Source organism: Notolepis coatsorum, assembly GCF_963971535.1.
Source record: "Notolepis coatsorum genome assembly, chromosome: 6".
In the NCBI taxonomy this organism is placed as follows: Eukaryota; Metazoa; Chordata; class Actinopteri; order Aulopiformes; family Paralepididae; genus Notolepis; species Notolepis coatsorum.
Window position 1 is genome coordinate 180,063,137 of NC_140170.1, and position 16,554 is coordinate 180,079,690.

The window sequence follows — 16,554 nt, forward strand, 5'->3', positions numbered from 1 at the left end:
CCAGTGTTGTCAACAGACAAGTCGCAAATTTACTTCCTAGTTTCCGGAGCTTGAGGAATGTCATTGGGAGAAATCAAGTCACCTGACGTTGTAACGCGTTTTGATTGGTTCCGCAGCAACGCCCCTTTTCACAAACGTAGGTAGTTTTTATCTTATCAACACATTAATTTCATAAAGATATGACCCAACAACCGTTGCCAACAAACGGAAATGTGTTATTATAGTATATTATGTAGTTCATATTACAATAACATATAGTCTGTTTAACCAGATCAATCATTTCATTAACGGAAGCCTCTAGAGACCTTCGGCCGTCTAATAGCTCAACATATCAAACCAATTGTTCGTTTTGTGATAAAAGCACCAAATTTCAATAGTATCCAGCTGCAGCCGTTCAGACCAGCGCTTACAAGCCCCGCACATACAAGCCCCGCACATAGCAACCCCTCGCTTCCATTGGCTGATTTTGGTCACGTGATTTTGGGTCACGTTGCACGTTGCACTGCGGGATTGATTGATTGATTGATTGAAAACTTTATTAACAGATTGCCGTATGATTTGGGTCACGTTGCACTGCGGGATTGATTGATTGATTGATTGATTGATTGATTCATTGATTCATTGATTGATTGATTGAAAACTTTATTAACAGATTGATTGATTGATTGAAAACTTTATTAACAGATTGCCGAATGGGTACACGTGACCACAGGCCCTGATTGATTGATTGAAAACTTTATTAACAGATTGTAGAATGGGTACACGTGACCTGACCGATTGATTGATTGATTGATTGATTGATTGAAAACTTTATTAACAGATTGCAGAATGGGTACAGTGACCGATTGATTGATTGATTGATTGATTGATTTATTGATTGATTGATTGAAAACTTTATTAACAGATTGCAGAATGCAGTACAGCTCAATACACACAATTGTTAAGGGGATGCAGACCATGCAGTACTGTTACATTTGTGACATACAGTAAATATATACAAGGGGGAGGGAACTGTACATTTATGATGAATTGAAAATGGGGGACCCTGATGTAAACAGTACTGTACTGTTGTTTATACTCTGCTCCTGTGTTGTAACCAACCCCCTCCAATGTACAGTAAATGACCAAGTATGGTTTTCAATATTCCAATGTACAGTTTTGCTTGTACAGTTGTACAGTGTCCCCCCCCCCCCCACCCCTCCTACCCGAACCCCCCCCCCCCCCCCCCCCCCCCCCCCCCCAACCACCTCCAATGTACAGTCCCCCCCCACCTACCCAACCTCCTCCAATGTACAGTTTCTACGTCAAATGTATATACTCTCTTTTCTGGACTCTTTTTGTATCACAAACAATACTGTATTTGCAAATCTGGTATGTCATAAATGTATAGATGTAGCAGTACTGTCTATCTGTATGTCGTGTATGTCATATGTTATGATGAATTGAAAATGGGGGACCCTGATGTAAACAAGACAAAAGTATTTCTCTGGTCTGCATCCCCTTAACATTGTGTGTATTGAGCTGTACTGTACTGTACCCATTCTGCAATCTGGTAATAAAATGTTCAATCAAGAATGGAGTGATTGACAGTGTCAAAGGCCTTTTGTAGGTCCAGCATGATCTGTTAATACAATTTTCAATCAATCAATCAATCAATCAATCAATCAATCAATCAATCAAGACCCTCGTCGCGGGCACTGCATTCCGTTCTCAGAATGGATTTGATCTATTTGCAGAGCCATGAGATGAGGCAACCTGTGCGATTGGCTCTTGACAATTAATTTTGCACGTACTGTATAGCTACAGACAGTATGTGTGTATGCGCGCACTGCGGGAGGTGGCCAGAAGCGCGCAACTAGCCAACTACTATTATTACTACTATATTAATACAGTTTGATCCATCGCAAAGCGCTCCAGCGCTTGAATACGGCCGGGGGATCCGCTCTATACAATGCAGACCCACGGCTCTCATATTATAATGAGCCCGCGAGGCGTGTTATTATTAGAGTTAATATTGTTTACACTGCCTTTTATTCCATTTTTACTTCTCCACTGTACTATAATTATGTGACCTGTACCTCTATGTCTTCTACTACCTGTACCTCCCCTCCCCCCGGCCCTCCCCATGCTGCTGATTTTATATTATTTTATGAATACAACGTTTAATGTTCGCTTAGCTAACATAGAGAAACGTCAGACGTAATTCGAGATACGTCAGACGTACTTCGAGATACTTCCGCATAGTCCTGCCACAGGCAATATCACGTGACCAAAATCAGCCAATGGAAGCGAGGGGTGCTATGTGCGGGGCTTGTATGTGCGGGGCTTGTAAGCGCTGGTCTGAACGGCTGCAGCTGGAAGCATCTCCCAAATTTGGCAGATGTGTTGATAGATATATTGGGAACAAAACTGGATATTGGGGCGTTACAAACTAGCACCCTGGTGGCCGTGGCATTTTTCAAATGGTCACCAGCGCTTGGTCAATCTTTCCTATCCCATTGGATTTGCATGCAATAACGGGTATAATCTAGATCCCACTAACCCTGATAACCAAATAAAATACTCACTCACTATTCTAAGGACATTTACAAACATTTTTGTAATTTCATTATATTAATAATATAGAGTGGCATGAATCAGTAAAACAGTTATCGTAGCAGGCTGCTTAACACTAGCACAGCCGACAAGGGGGCAAATGACTCCAGCTCTGTCAATCAATGACTTTTCCTAAAAGTAAGATAAGATATTCCTTTATTGATCCCCTTGGGGAAATTCAGGCATCATAGCAGCATGGGGGGGAGGGGGTACCGTAGTAAAACAACACAGTATACAGGTAGTAAAAAAACAACACAGGCAGTGTAAACAATTGATCAATATGGTCAATATAAGTACCCGTTTTATCTGGCACGGTTTCTGAAATTTCAAAATGACTTCAGGAAAATTTTATTAGAACGTTATTCCACATATATGTGGAAAATCACAGAACTTTGTGAGCGTCTAGCGCAGGGGTGGCCAACCCATGGCTTGCGAGCCGCATGTGGCTCTTTGCCAGTCAATGTGTGGCTCTTCCATCCAAAAAAAAAATAATAATAATAATATTTTTATTTATTATTATTATTATAATTTTTTCTTTTTTTTGTCACTTAAAACTGTGGTAAACCTCATATTTGTATATTAAGAGGTCATTATAAAGTTTACACTGTTTATTTTTCTCATATTTCTCATAAGCTGTGGGGTCATCTGACCCCTTCCGGCGGGAATCAGTGACATTTTCTCCATGGCTGTTCTAGTGTTAAAGACATAATTTCCATATTATAGCATACTAAAGTGCAAATGTTATTTATTTAAGTACAGTGTATGAGGTATAAGATGGCCCCAAGCTTACATTGCAAAAGCAAAAAAAATGTAAAATGTAATTTTTTGTTTATATATTATTATTATTACATATACTTTTTTTTACCACATGGTGGTGCTGGCGATGAAGAGAACTCTGTGAATCAGAGTGTGGACAAAATGTCCTGGGCTGCATACCATGCAAGTCAACAGCTTGCTGGAAGAAAAGTAATCTGCCCAAGTGCCCTACTATCCCTGTTCCACGAGAGTGCCCACACAGCGGCGATGATCAAACACTCCATGGATGTAGTCAGAAATGCAGTTCAACATCTGAATTCTGGGCAGACACCAGTAGTAACATTTGATCAACCCCTGTATGCTATTGCCAAGCAGATCCAGTGGAAGTGGCCAGAGATGTATGGGGAAGACAAATTTGTTGTGATGTTTGGCGGCCTGCATATAGAGATGGCAGCTCTGAAGACCCTGGGTGATTGGTTGAAAGGCAGTGGCTGGGTTGAAGCACTGGTACCAGCAGAGATCACAACAGCAGGCACTGCTGACTCCTTGCAGCACATGTTGCTCACACCTGACGTGCCCACCAAGTCACAGTGGCTGCACTATATGTCCTGCAGTATCGGGCCTACAATAACCGTGATACAGATACAGAAGATGCGCCTTTGGGGTTTGATGAATGGTGCTCAAGGAGGGAGGAGAGCTGCGCTCAATTCCAGTACTGGGCAACAGTCATGGCATTGGAGCTGTGTTTACTGGTCTATGTGAGATCCCTGCGGCAGTCCTTCAGCATGTACCTCGATGCTCTGACAGAACTCGTCCCCTGGTTCTTTGCTCTGGACCATACAAACTATGCCCGCTGGATCGGTTCATCTTCGTGACATGACTGAACTACCAACAAGACACCCAGATGTTGCCAGAGAATTGAATGTAGGTAATTTCAATTTGACCCACATTAGATGATTGGTATAACGCTGCCCACGGAATTATAAACGCCCCCTAGCCCATCCGGTCAACATCAGATGACGTGTAGTAACTTCTAGAAGTACGTCTAGTTGGAATTTTTTATATCGCGCTGATTGCCATAAAACTGTATTGCATCATCAATATAATGCATTTGGGGCTATAGATCACGTTCTGGAGAAAGCTGCAGAAAGAGATGAAAACATACTTATACATTAGACCATACTTTACTATGAATATGTGAATGAAAAAGTTTAACGTTGCTACACAATGAACAATACATATAGGACTTTGAATGGGCCCTAATAATGGCAATGTAGCAATAGAATTTAAAAACTGTACATTGGATTATCTGGCGGCTGTGCTGGAATATCTGACCGCTGAGATAACTATCTGAAGCGGTGCGACTCGTTGAGACCATTTTCTTTACCTGGTCTGGATCACTAATCACATTATAAATAAATCGGTAGAACTAGTCGTGTTTTGTAGCCGTGCCTGTTTCATATAAATAGTGGGGGTCCATAAAAGAGCCTTTTGTGAGTCAATGTTCCACTTGTTCTGTATAATATAATGGTTGCTTGTGTAGATATTTAATGTGAGGTAGTGGGGAACATAATTATGTGCCAACATATGATCCAAACCGGTCTGAATAAATACAATTACATTAATCTGCTGTGTCCACTAATGGGCCATCACCCGTAGTCATTCCAAGTGTCATAGCGGTCATTTACGCACAGACATAAAGGCACCATAATGATAGCAATTCATGTATTTCCACATAAAGGGCTCAACTCGTTGCGGTAAAGTATCTGCGTTAGGACCCACTAATCAAAAGCGGACTTAATAACAATCAACATTCTCCAATTGAGAACCTATATCTGAGGTAACTCATGGAAATCAACCATCCCATAAGTAATACTAAGTTATATAATTCGATAAGCCCCCTTCACTTCCACACACTAGAGTACAATAATTGCTTTTCATGGAAGTGGTGGGTGGCTCTTAAAAGAGCCTTTTGTTGTATTAAAGACAACGTTCTGTTCAAACGCTTATCTCTTTTTGGGAGCTCCTCTCTTAGCCGCTATTGGCTTGGCAGCCTTCTTAGCTGGGGCCTTCTTGGGCGCAGCTGGCTTTTTCACCTTCTTTGGGCTCTTGGCTGCTACCTTCTTGGGACTCTTGGCTGCTACCTTCTTGGGACTCTTGGCTGCTACCTTCTTGACTTTCTTGGGAGACTTCTTGGCGGCAGCAGGCTTCTTCGTTGCCGCCTTCGTGGGCTTTTTGGCCACGACAGGTTTCTTGGCTGCTGGCTTCTTGGCTTTCGGAGCAGCTTTCTTTGCGGGCTTTTTGGCTTTAACCTCAGCCTTGTTGATCTTGAAAGAGCCGGAGGCTCCGGTACCCTTGACCTGGACCAGGGTTCCTTTTGTCACCAGACTCTTGACAGCGGTCTTAACGCGGGCCTTGTTCTTGTCCACGTCATAGCCACCGGCAGCCAGAGCCTTCTTTACGGCAGCCAGAGACACACCGCTCCTCTCTTTAGAAGCAGACACTGCCTCGACGACCAGGTCACTGATTCTGGGACCTGCCTTCTTGGGTTTGGGAGCTGCCTTCTTCTTAGCGGCCTTAGCCGGAGCAGCGGGAGCTGGAGCTGGAGCGACTTCTGCCATCTTCTCTCGTTCGGTCTCAGATTCAACACAACTAGAATTGTGATATTGAAGCTCAGTCAGAGGGCTGGTCTTAAACACTACATGAGAGCCATATAGACTCAACCCACCCTGTCCTCCTCTGTGCTGCCAAAATGCTCTGCCGCTTGTGTTTTCTCCTCGCCAAAAAAGAGCTCAAATACACAACTATGAATATTGCAGGAATTTAACGCCAAATGGGTCAGCAAGCAGAAATATGTGCCATCAGAATTAAACCATTTGGAGACCCCTGGTGTGTTTGTGGACGCTTCAAACCACCAATGTGCGCCTTCACCATGGTGCGCAGCTATACCTGTCTCTCTTATTTATACCTCACAATTCTTTAGATTGCATTATAATCCGACATAATCTCGTTTTCCAGCGAGCCGAGCTAACCGACTAGAGACTGGGAGCAAGAATAGTAATCTGGGGTGACAGGTTTTGTTTTAAATGGATGCTTTTCCGGTGTTGGTAAACACACTGTTGCTGGTGGCCTGTAGCGTGGGTCACCTCGACTTCGTATGAGGGATGATCACTACCTTATATTAGTGGAAGGTTTCACGTGGCCTAAATTAATTACAACTAACATTTAATTAATTAATGTTGCAAAACATTTCATAACTCACACAAGAAGCGTAGCTACATTTTCCTTTTGGGGGTGGGGGACTAGTTTGCTGTGTACTTTAGACTGCTGCATGCTTGTTGACAATACATGCTTTTTGGGCATTGCTGATCTGCTGTGTTTTCTGATTTAAATCTGCTACACTGAACACTTAGCACAATAAATAATAACTGCATTGGTCTATTTTAATTAGATTTCAATAGTTTAAATAGACATAGTAGATTCATAATGAATCATGATCATATCACCAAACATAAACGCACCATATCAACATGTTCTGCATTACCACAAAAGAGGCCTTGCACGGAATGTTTGTGTAGTAAAGGCAATGGAATGGTTGCTATATGTATAAATTATATGTATAGATTATCATATCAACACATAGTGTTGTGTCTTATTACTGAATGTTATAAAGAAGTCACAACGGAACAGTAATATCATGCTTTTCAGAAGTGTTTTACCGACTACCACTGGACATAAATTAGGCATTTTCTTTTGAAGGTGGTTACCAACGGTTACAGGCAGCCATGCTGGAAGAAACAGAACAACACAAACATTACAGTTTTTTGTTTAGCCTATAGGTCAGATATACAGGCCTCTGTTGTTAGGGCTCAACTCATTGTGAAGTAAAGGATATTAGAATGTGGTGCAGTAGGCTGCCAGCTACATTTTTGATACATTCAGAAGAAATAGCTCAAGGAATGAAACATACTATGTTGTCAGAGTCATACTTGCATTATTATCTTGTACCACAGTGAGGTACTGATACATGTAGCTCATGGTGAGACCATGTCGGTCTGTGTCATCTGTTTATGATCGGTAATAAATAACCCAAACAAGAGGACACCTGCTCATGGAGATGACTCAGCACCATCAGAAAACATCTCTCACCTTATAAATGTATACTGGCATTTCCATGATTAAAAGTTATGCCAAATGCATGCAAAAGGGATTATGCAGCTGTATGTACAGACAGATGTGTATATGAATGTGTGTGTGTGTATATATATATATATTGTAAGTCAAAGCAGTGACAGATGTCACCAAGAGAGCTATTGATTGATTGAAATTGACTTTATTAACAGATTGCAGAATGGGTACAGTACAGCTCAATACATACAATTGTTAAGGGGATGCAGACCAGAGAAAGACTTTTGTCTTGTTTACATCAGGGTCCCCCATTTTCAATTCATCATAACATATAATACACGACTTACAGATAGACAGTACTGCTACATCTATACATTTATGACATACCAGATTTGCAAATACAGTACTGTTTGTGATACAAAAATAGTCTAGAAACGAGAGTATATACATTTGACGTAGAAACTGTACATTGCGCTATCAAGGTGCACAAAATAATTGTCTTGGAAAAATGCAGTTTCATGTCGATTATTGCTTGGCTTAATTAATATCAAGTGTGGCTATGGAGTTTTGCTAAGAGAATATATAGTTGGGTTATTATGGCTTTGCGCGCAAATAGTTTCCTGTGCGCGGGAAATGTGCGACAAAGCCTCTCAACCAATCGTATACAAGAAGCCACGCAGCTATACTTGCACAATTTGACCTATATTCTACCCATGTAACTCTTGTGTGCATGTATAGTATATATATATATAAATCCACTTATGTCTGAATACACCTGCATATAATTTTTTTTATATACCTTACCTTATACCACTGGTCAGTATGACTTACTACCATAGTGTATTTAATTATACCTATAACACTGTTCATACATCTGCTCAGCATTATTACAATACTCTGTATAGTACTCATTTATTATACTTCAGTTTAATCCTATTGCACTTTACTGTTACATTTGTACTCCAGAAAGACGCCAATTTATTTTCGTTGTACTATATAAAGACAATTCATTTTAATCTAATCGGATCTAAAATAGTGAAATTAAAACGAATTGGCTGGAACGCTCTCGACGAATGTAAATATAAGGAGTCAAACAAGGCACTTATCGTAGAAGCAAACATTTTCTCCGCAAATATTCTATATGGAATTCAGATTTTAAATGTATTCCTTAAGAGGTGATGTGTGAGGTTTTGTCCGCTGCTCACCAACTTTCTCTGTCTTCTTTAAGCCTACTGTTAGGAATTCCCTACTCACTCTCTCTAGCCCCCACCCTCTCGTTCTTTACTCTCGTTTACTCTCAGTGGCCACACCTGGACTATTATCAATTACCTCTCGCACCTGTGGTGGCAGGCTAATTAGTTCCCCTGTGGGCTTTAAATACCAGGGCTCTTCCCCTCGTTTCGGCGTGGGGTCGTGTTGTATTCATGCTGAGTCATATTCTCTAACATCTAGACTCTTTCGGGAGATCCTCTGGTCTACCAATGCTGTATATGGATTTCTCCAGCCTTGAGATGTTTTGCTCCAGCCTTCGTCTGCTGTCGCCGTAGCCTGTGGAGGAGACTGTTCTGCGCTCCCTGTAACTTCCACGGGAGGCACCCCAGCGTTCCACTGCAGACCCCGGCGCAGCTGTTCGTCCTGACGCACATCTAGACCAACGCGCATCTTCCGGACCCTCGGGCTTGGCACGCTCTCCAGTCACCAGCGCGCAACACGCATCTGCAAGGGCTTGGCACGCTCTCCAGTCACCAGCGCGCAACGCGCATCTTCAAGGGCTTGGCACGCTCTCCAGTCTCCAGCGCGCAACGCGCATCTTCAAGGGCTTGGCACGCTCTCCAGTCTCCAGCGCGCAACGCGCATCTTCAAGGGCTTGGCACGCTCTCCAGTCTCCAGCGCGCAACGCGCATCTTCCAAAGATCCTTGTGCTTGGCACACTCCTCCTCGCAGACGCACCCCGATGCGTCTCTCGGTTCCGACGTGCACACCAAGGTGTGGCGCGCCACTCTGTTCCTCGGCTCCGACAGCGGCTACCCGGTGGACGACACCCTCGCCACCGCCGCTGTTCCAGCACCCTGTTCCTCGGCTCCGACAGCGGCTACCCGGTGGACGACACCCTCGCCACCGCCGCTGTTCCAGCACCCTGTTCCTCGGCTCCGACAGCGGCTACCCGGTGGACGACACCCTCGCCACCGCCACTGTTCCAGCACTCTGTTCCTCGGCTCCGACAGCGGCTACCCGGTGGACGACACCCTCGCCACCGCCACTGTTCCAGCACTCTGTTCCTCGGCTCCGACAGTCGGCTACCCGGTGGACGACACCCTCGCCACCGCCACTGTTCCAGCACTCTGTTCCTCGGCTCCGACAGCGGCTACCCGGTGGACGACACCCTCGCCACCGCCACTGTTCCAGCACTCTGTTCCTCGGCTCCGACAGTCGGCTACCCGGTGGACGACACCCTCGCCACCGCCACTGTTCCAGCACTCTGTTCCTCGGCTCGGACAGCCAGCCACCCGGTGGCGATGCCCTCGCCCCGCTGCTGTCCCTGTACCATTACGCATACGCCTGGGTGAGTTTTGATTGTGATGTCACTCACCCAGCGTAATGCCCCTTGCCCCCTTCCCGCTGCGTTTCCTGTACCATTACGCATACGCCTGGGTGAGTTTTGATTGTGATGTCACTCACCCAGCGTATTGCCTCCTTTAGTTTCTCACTTAGATAGTATTTTTGGACATTACATCTCCCCCTGTGTGTTTGTCACACGAAGATATTATTACTTTGTTACCTTGTTTATTTGGACTGTTCTGCATCTGCTCTGTTTGTTCCCTTTTGAATATTAACCCTCTCCTCTGTTCTGCAGAGCGGCCCAGATGTTTTCCCACCAGTCCCCAGTTCCTCCCTGTTCCCCAGCCCGCCTCCGCGGGCCTCAGTCCCCTCTGTTCCCTAGTTCTCCCCTTTCTAGTTCCACCTAGTTCCTGGTCCCAAGTTCTCCCCTTCTAGTTCCACCTAGTTCCTTGTCCCTAGTTCTCCTAGTCCCCAGTTCTCCTGTTCCCTAGCTCTCCTTGTCCCGACTTCTCCTAGTCTCTAGTTCCTCTGTTCCTTTAACCTTCCCCTAGTGTTCCTTTAACTTTCCCCTAGCGTTCATTAACCTTCCCTTAGTGTTCCCTTTTCCTGCCCGCCTCTTAAAGGCACCTAGTTTTTCCCCTCTTGTTATATTCCTGTATTTGTGTTCTCCCTTAAAGGGACAGTGCCCTTTTTCCCTGTCTCTCAATAAATATCTGTTTCTTGGCAAACCATCATACCTGTCTTGTGTTGTGCGATTGGGGTCGGTTACAAACCATAACATGATGTCATTATTAGTTGCTCCCAGGTCGACTCTATGTGGAGAGGACAGTATACATTTAACTTATAATAAGCATGGTTATAGATGTTGCAGAAGTATTGCTTTCTCGGTAATAGGTGGGTGGCTCTGAAAAGAGCCTTTGTGGAGTTTGTCGAAGAGGCTAAATAATTTACTTCTTGGCAGCCTTCTCGGTCTTCTTGGGCAGAAGGACAGCCTGGGTGCCACCTGCAGAAGTTCTCAGACGACTCCTCCATCGTAAGCTACATCACCGACGATGATGAGGAGGAGTACAGAGCCCTGGTGGAGAGCTTCGTGGGGTGGAGCGACAGCAACCACCTCCAACTCAACACCAGTAAGACCAAGGAGCTGGTGGTGGACTTCCGGAGGGGCAAGAAGAGGCCCCCCCCCGATTCCCATCTCCATCCGAGGGGTGGATGTGGAGATGGTGGACTCATACAAGTTCCTTGGGGTACACCTGAACAATAAACTGGACTGGTCGGACAACACAGAGGCCCTCTACAGGAAGGGACAGAGCAGGCTGTTCTTCCTGAGGAGACTCAGGTCCTTCAATGTGTGCAACAAACTGCTGCAGTCTTTTTACCAGTCTGTTGTGGCCAGCATCCTCTTCTATGCTGTGGCATGCTGGGGAGGCTACATCAACTCAAGGGACACCAACAAGCTCAACAAGCTGGTGAGGAAGGCTAGCTCTGTGGTGGGAGTCGAGCTACCTAGACTTGAGGTGATGGTAGAGAGGGGGATGATAAGGAAGCTGGATGCCATCATGGAGAACCCCTACCACCCCCTCTACGACGAGCTAGTCAAGATGAGAAGCTCGTTCAGCCACAGACTCATCCCCCCCCGACACTCAACTAACCGCCTCGGACAGTCCTTCATACCAGCGGCCATCAGGCTCCACAACAGTGGGCAGCGACTAGCAGCCTCCAGGCCCCACAACAGGGGGCAGCGACAGCGACTGCTACCAGACATTGACCTGGGACTTATAGGAACCCAAGGGGGACAAAGTAGACTACCCTGGTACTTTGATTAATGTATACTCAGTAGATAGTAAATTATTATAACACTACCTCCTGCATACTGCACCTCATGTGACACTGTGAATAATGTGAATATTCCTCAGCTAGTCAGATAGTAAATTATATTGACCATATTGATCAAATTGTTTACACTGCCTGTGTTGTCTTTTACTATCTGTATACTGTGTTGTTTTACTACCTGTACCCCTCCCCCCTCCCCCCCATGCTGCTATGATGCCTGAATTTCTCCAAGGGGATCAATAAAGGAATATCTTATCTTATCTTATCTTATGTTGGGCAGCACACCACCCTGAGCGATGGTCACTCCTCCGAGGAGTTTGTTGAGCTCCTCGTCGTTACGAACGGCCAGCTGCAGATGGCGGGGGATGATACGACTCTTCTTGTTGTCACGGGCAGCGTTTCCAGCCAACTCCAGGATCTCAGCGGTCAGATATTCCAGCACAGCGGCCAGATAAACCGGGGCACCGGCTCCAACACGATGAGCATAGTTGCCTTTACGCAGCAGTCTGTGGGCACGACCCACGGGGAACTGAAGCCCGGCACGAGAGGAGCGAGTCTTGGCCTTAGCTCTGGCCTTTCCTCCGGTCTTGCCTCTTCCAGACATGTTTATTATTCTCTCACGTTAAACGAGTTAGAAATTGAATGCAGTGAGTTGGAGAGTAACCTTTTATAGTCAGGCTTGTGTTTTCTCACCCAATCAGGAAAGACGTTTTGTTGGCGGTGTTTCCAAAAGACCAGTCCTCCAATAACCTCGTTCCCAGTTGAATCTCCGTGAAGTCCTCCAATAACCCTGTGAGGTGTAGGCGGAGTAACGACCTCACAGAGAGGAGACCAATCAGAAACTGCTGAGCCTCCGCGTTAGTAATAATATTATAAGGCCAGAGTTTCGTCACACCAGCGTATTATTCTTGTTGAAGTGAAGACTAAAACGTAGTTTTCTCATAATGGCCAGAACTAACTAACAGAACTGATCTAATAGTTATCGATTACACTGCTGACAAATAATACATATGACCCTATATGGTTAAATATAAATACAATCCGAACTATCATGTTTGCTCCTTGTCTGGAGCCCATTTGGGTTAAGCCTGCATGGTTTCGTCAGTGGTCCTGAAATAGGTTAGCGCCAGTGGCGGCCGGTGGGTACTTCGCCACTAGGGGCGCTATACCAAACATGTACAGTACAGTACCACGCAACAGACTCATCATGGCAAGACGTGAGCGATTCGACTCACGCTCACGGCAATGAATCGGCTCTTATGAACGAGTCGCTCAGCTGTTACTACAACAACACACAACCAGTCAAATAAAGTATAGTCTAGACTCTAATTCACAACTTGAAACACAATATATAAATAGAAAAGTTAGAAACAAAACTCGCCCGTCTCCAAACACAGGCAGATCTCTCCCTCTCTCCTTCTCTCTCTCACACACAGCACGACGTGGAATCGATTCGTTACACAATCAGACCTATTATATACCAAGAATAACTTCAGTATGAGTACAGGGCTGTATACATATTTTGCATATTGTTAAACGAGCCAAGGCTAGCTATTAAACTATCGATATGAATCAAAAATCTGGGACCCTGATGTAAACAAGACAAACGTCTTTCTCTGGTCTGCATCCCCTTAACAATTGTGTGTATTGAGCCGTACTGTATTGTACCCATTCTGCAATCTGTTAATAAAGTTCTCATTCATTCATTCATTCAAACATAGACGATATTGAACAAGCCATAATCCACGTATTTTCAATCCGAGAGAGCTGCAGTAGTTAAATCAATGAGCCATCGACACAGTCAGTGTGCGGTAACGTTATTATTGCATCCAAGATTGATACACGGCTGGCTAGGCAGTTGGTAGTCATAGTCTTGTGTTATAAAATAAATAAACAATCAGCAATGTCTCGCTTCATGAATGGCCAGCAGTAGCCTAACAGTACTGCTCCTAAAAAAAACTATTTACAAACGTTAACGTTAACCACACAGAGAGAGAGAGAGAGAGAGAGAGAGAGAGAGAGAGAGAGAGAGAGAGAGAGAGAGAGAGAGAGAGAGAGAGAGAGAGAGAGAGAGAGAGAGAGAGAGAGAGAGAGACTCACTGTTTAGTTGAAACGTCCAGGGCAGGAGAGCTTGATAAACGTGTATAATCCACTGATGATGTATTCCAGACCACTGTCCACTGTAGTCTGTCTCCAGACTGCATCAGCCATATAGCTTGTTAGCCAAGTGTTAGCTCGTTAGCACAACACAAGTACATTCCTTTGTCCATTTCCGCTCGAACAGACTGCAAACTACCTGGCGTTCTATCGTCATGCTCTAAGACAAACTCTAACCTTAACCAACTTTGAAAGAGTGCCTAAGCTTAACAGTCTAAAGAACTTGCAGTCACGGCACGCTCGTCTAAGACAAACAGCTGCCTGCATCATTCTCACAACAACACAACTATCTCCACCGACCAACCTAGGACCAACCTAGGAACCAACGTAGGAATAACCTAGAATTGGAACATTAGAAATTGGATTCGGCCAATCAGAGATCATCTCTGTGAAATTCTGCTACGGAAAAAAATACTGGCGTCGGCCAATCAGAGAGCGTCTCCGCGAAATGCGGCTACAGATATTCTTGACGCTACTGGCTAGACCGCTTCAAATCGCGCCCGGATTCCAACATAATAGTCATATTTCAACGCACAACGCGTTATGCACTGATTGGCTGTGACGGATACAGCGATCAAACTGTGACGCGCACTCAGAGCGCTATCGCGTATAGCCCGGGCCGAGAAATACGAAAAAATATAAAAAATAAAAAAAACATGATGTCACTTCCTGCTCTGGAAAACGAGTGTTTTTTAATTGCGATAATAACGTTATATTGTGCATTGGAAATACAAACATACTTAAAATGAGTAAATATTATTCATTTTAAACATGTTTATATTATTTATAGGGCTATAAAACTAAAAACTAAAAACTTATTTTTCTTGTTCTCTCATATAACCAGGGTAGTTCCTGAGGGGGGGGGCGGCGCCCGAGCGCCCCTAGTGGCGAGCCGCCACTGGTTAGCGCCCTTTAGATTTCCAGTGCCTACAAGTAGCGAATCCACGCTTCCAAACAAAAATGTTTATTTTATTTGTTCCTTTAGGTATTTACATACCTGTACATATTCCTTTCCTACTCTTACTGGTTACCCTGCTTGCCAGTATGTACTATAGCTGGAACCCTATGTTCCTCTAAGGTCCCTCAGGTCCTCTGACCAGCTCCTCTTGGCCGTTCCAAACTCCAGGCTGAAGCTTAGGGGGGACCGTGCTTTTGCAGTGGCAGCCCCAAAGCTCTGGAATGAGCTGCCACTGCATGTTAGGCAGGCCCCCACTCTGCAGGTGTTTAAATCACGCCTCAAAACACACTTATTTGCTCTGGCTTTTGTTTTTTAAACCGTTTTGAGAGATTGGCCTTTTTATGTGACACATTGTACTGTTTTATTATGTGCTTTTATTACATTTTTATGTTTTATCCTATGGTTGTGGACTTGTACAGCACTTTGGTCAACTTTGTTGTTTTAAATGTGCTATATAAATAAAGTGGATTGGATTGGATAGTGTCTTTATAGCTGTATCACTGTACATATTAATACTACAACTCTGTACAGTACATACATCTGCTTAGCACTATTACTCAGTTGTACTCATTTATATATTTTATAGCGAGTTTAATATGTCACAAATGTATCAGTACTAAATACCTGTATGCCATAAATGTCATGTATGTTGAGGATGTCATAAATGTCAATATGAATTGAAAATGGGGGACCCTGATGTAAACAAGACAAACGTCTTTCTCTGGTCTGCATCCCCTTAACAATTGTGTGTATTGAGCCGTACTGTAGTGTACCCATTCTGCAATCTGTTAAATAAAGTTTTCATCCATTCATTCATTCATTCACTTACTACCCACATTGTTTTTTTCAGTTCAAATTAATAATCACTTGACACTGCAGACAGACAATACATTAAACACCCTGTGAATCATGAAAACATCCGGCTTCGACATGGACGGTCGCATTTCAAACAGCTCCCGGCAAAACAAACGCTACAGATCGACAAGGTATTTTGCGCATTTTTTACTTTCACTCCTGTGGATTATGGACTTGTACATCACCACTGAATCAACTCCAGACAGAAGTGGAAAGTAAAGAAGGCGCAAATAAACAGTCCCATTGTGACTTTTACTTGCTGAAAGGCTCGGAGCAAAAACACCCAGCGATTGGAATAGCAGCTGTTCACAGAGTCTTAACAGCGAACCCGGACCGAAAGAAACTACCCCCGACAGGCCAGTTTAATAGAAAATCTATGTTTCTATTATACTTGCTCCTGTCGGGTGACATTCACCAAAACCCGGGACCGGTTTTAACACGCCGACAGGCGAAGAATCAACGGCTCCTCCTCACATCGATGCCGGCCGTCGACAGCAACATCAACAACATCCACGCATATTTCACAACAGCCAGCGGATGCACCAACCGGCCAGCAGACGGCGACATGCCCTCACCGAAGCCCCTGCAGATGAGGCGAGATGCGAGAGGCAGAGAGCTTACAACCAGGGGACACAGAGCGACGCAGGACGTCGAGATCACCAGGGACCCGCCGGCTGGCTTGGCTAGCCCCGCCATGCTAGCTAGGCTACCCG

The 16,554-nt window shown here is 44.6% G+C and overlaps 2 protein-coding genes across 2 annotated transcripts in view; both read right to left on the reverse strand.

The window, feature by feature from the left end:
- Positions 1-16,554, reverse strand: part of LOC311229835 (histone H1-like) — a gene marked incomplete at both ends in the record, with an annotated part of 105,714 nt that overhangs the window by 33,950 nt on the left and 55,210 nt on the right. The window lies entirely within an intron of this gene.
- On the reverse strand, positions 5,358-5,972 carry LOC311231005 (histone H1-like; the record flags this gene model as incomplete). Its single annotated transcript, XM_084317471.1, has 1 exon — positions 5,358-5,972. The coding sequence occupies one exon, from the start codon at positions 5,970-5,972 to the stop codon at positions 5,358-5,360; it is 615 nt and encodes a 204-aa protein (XP_084173597.1).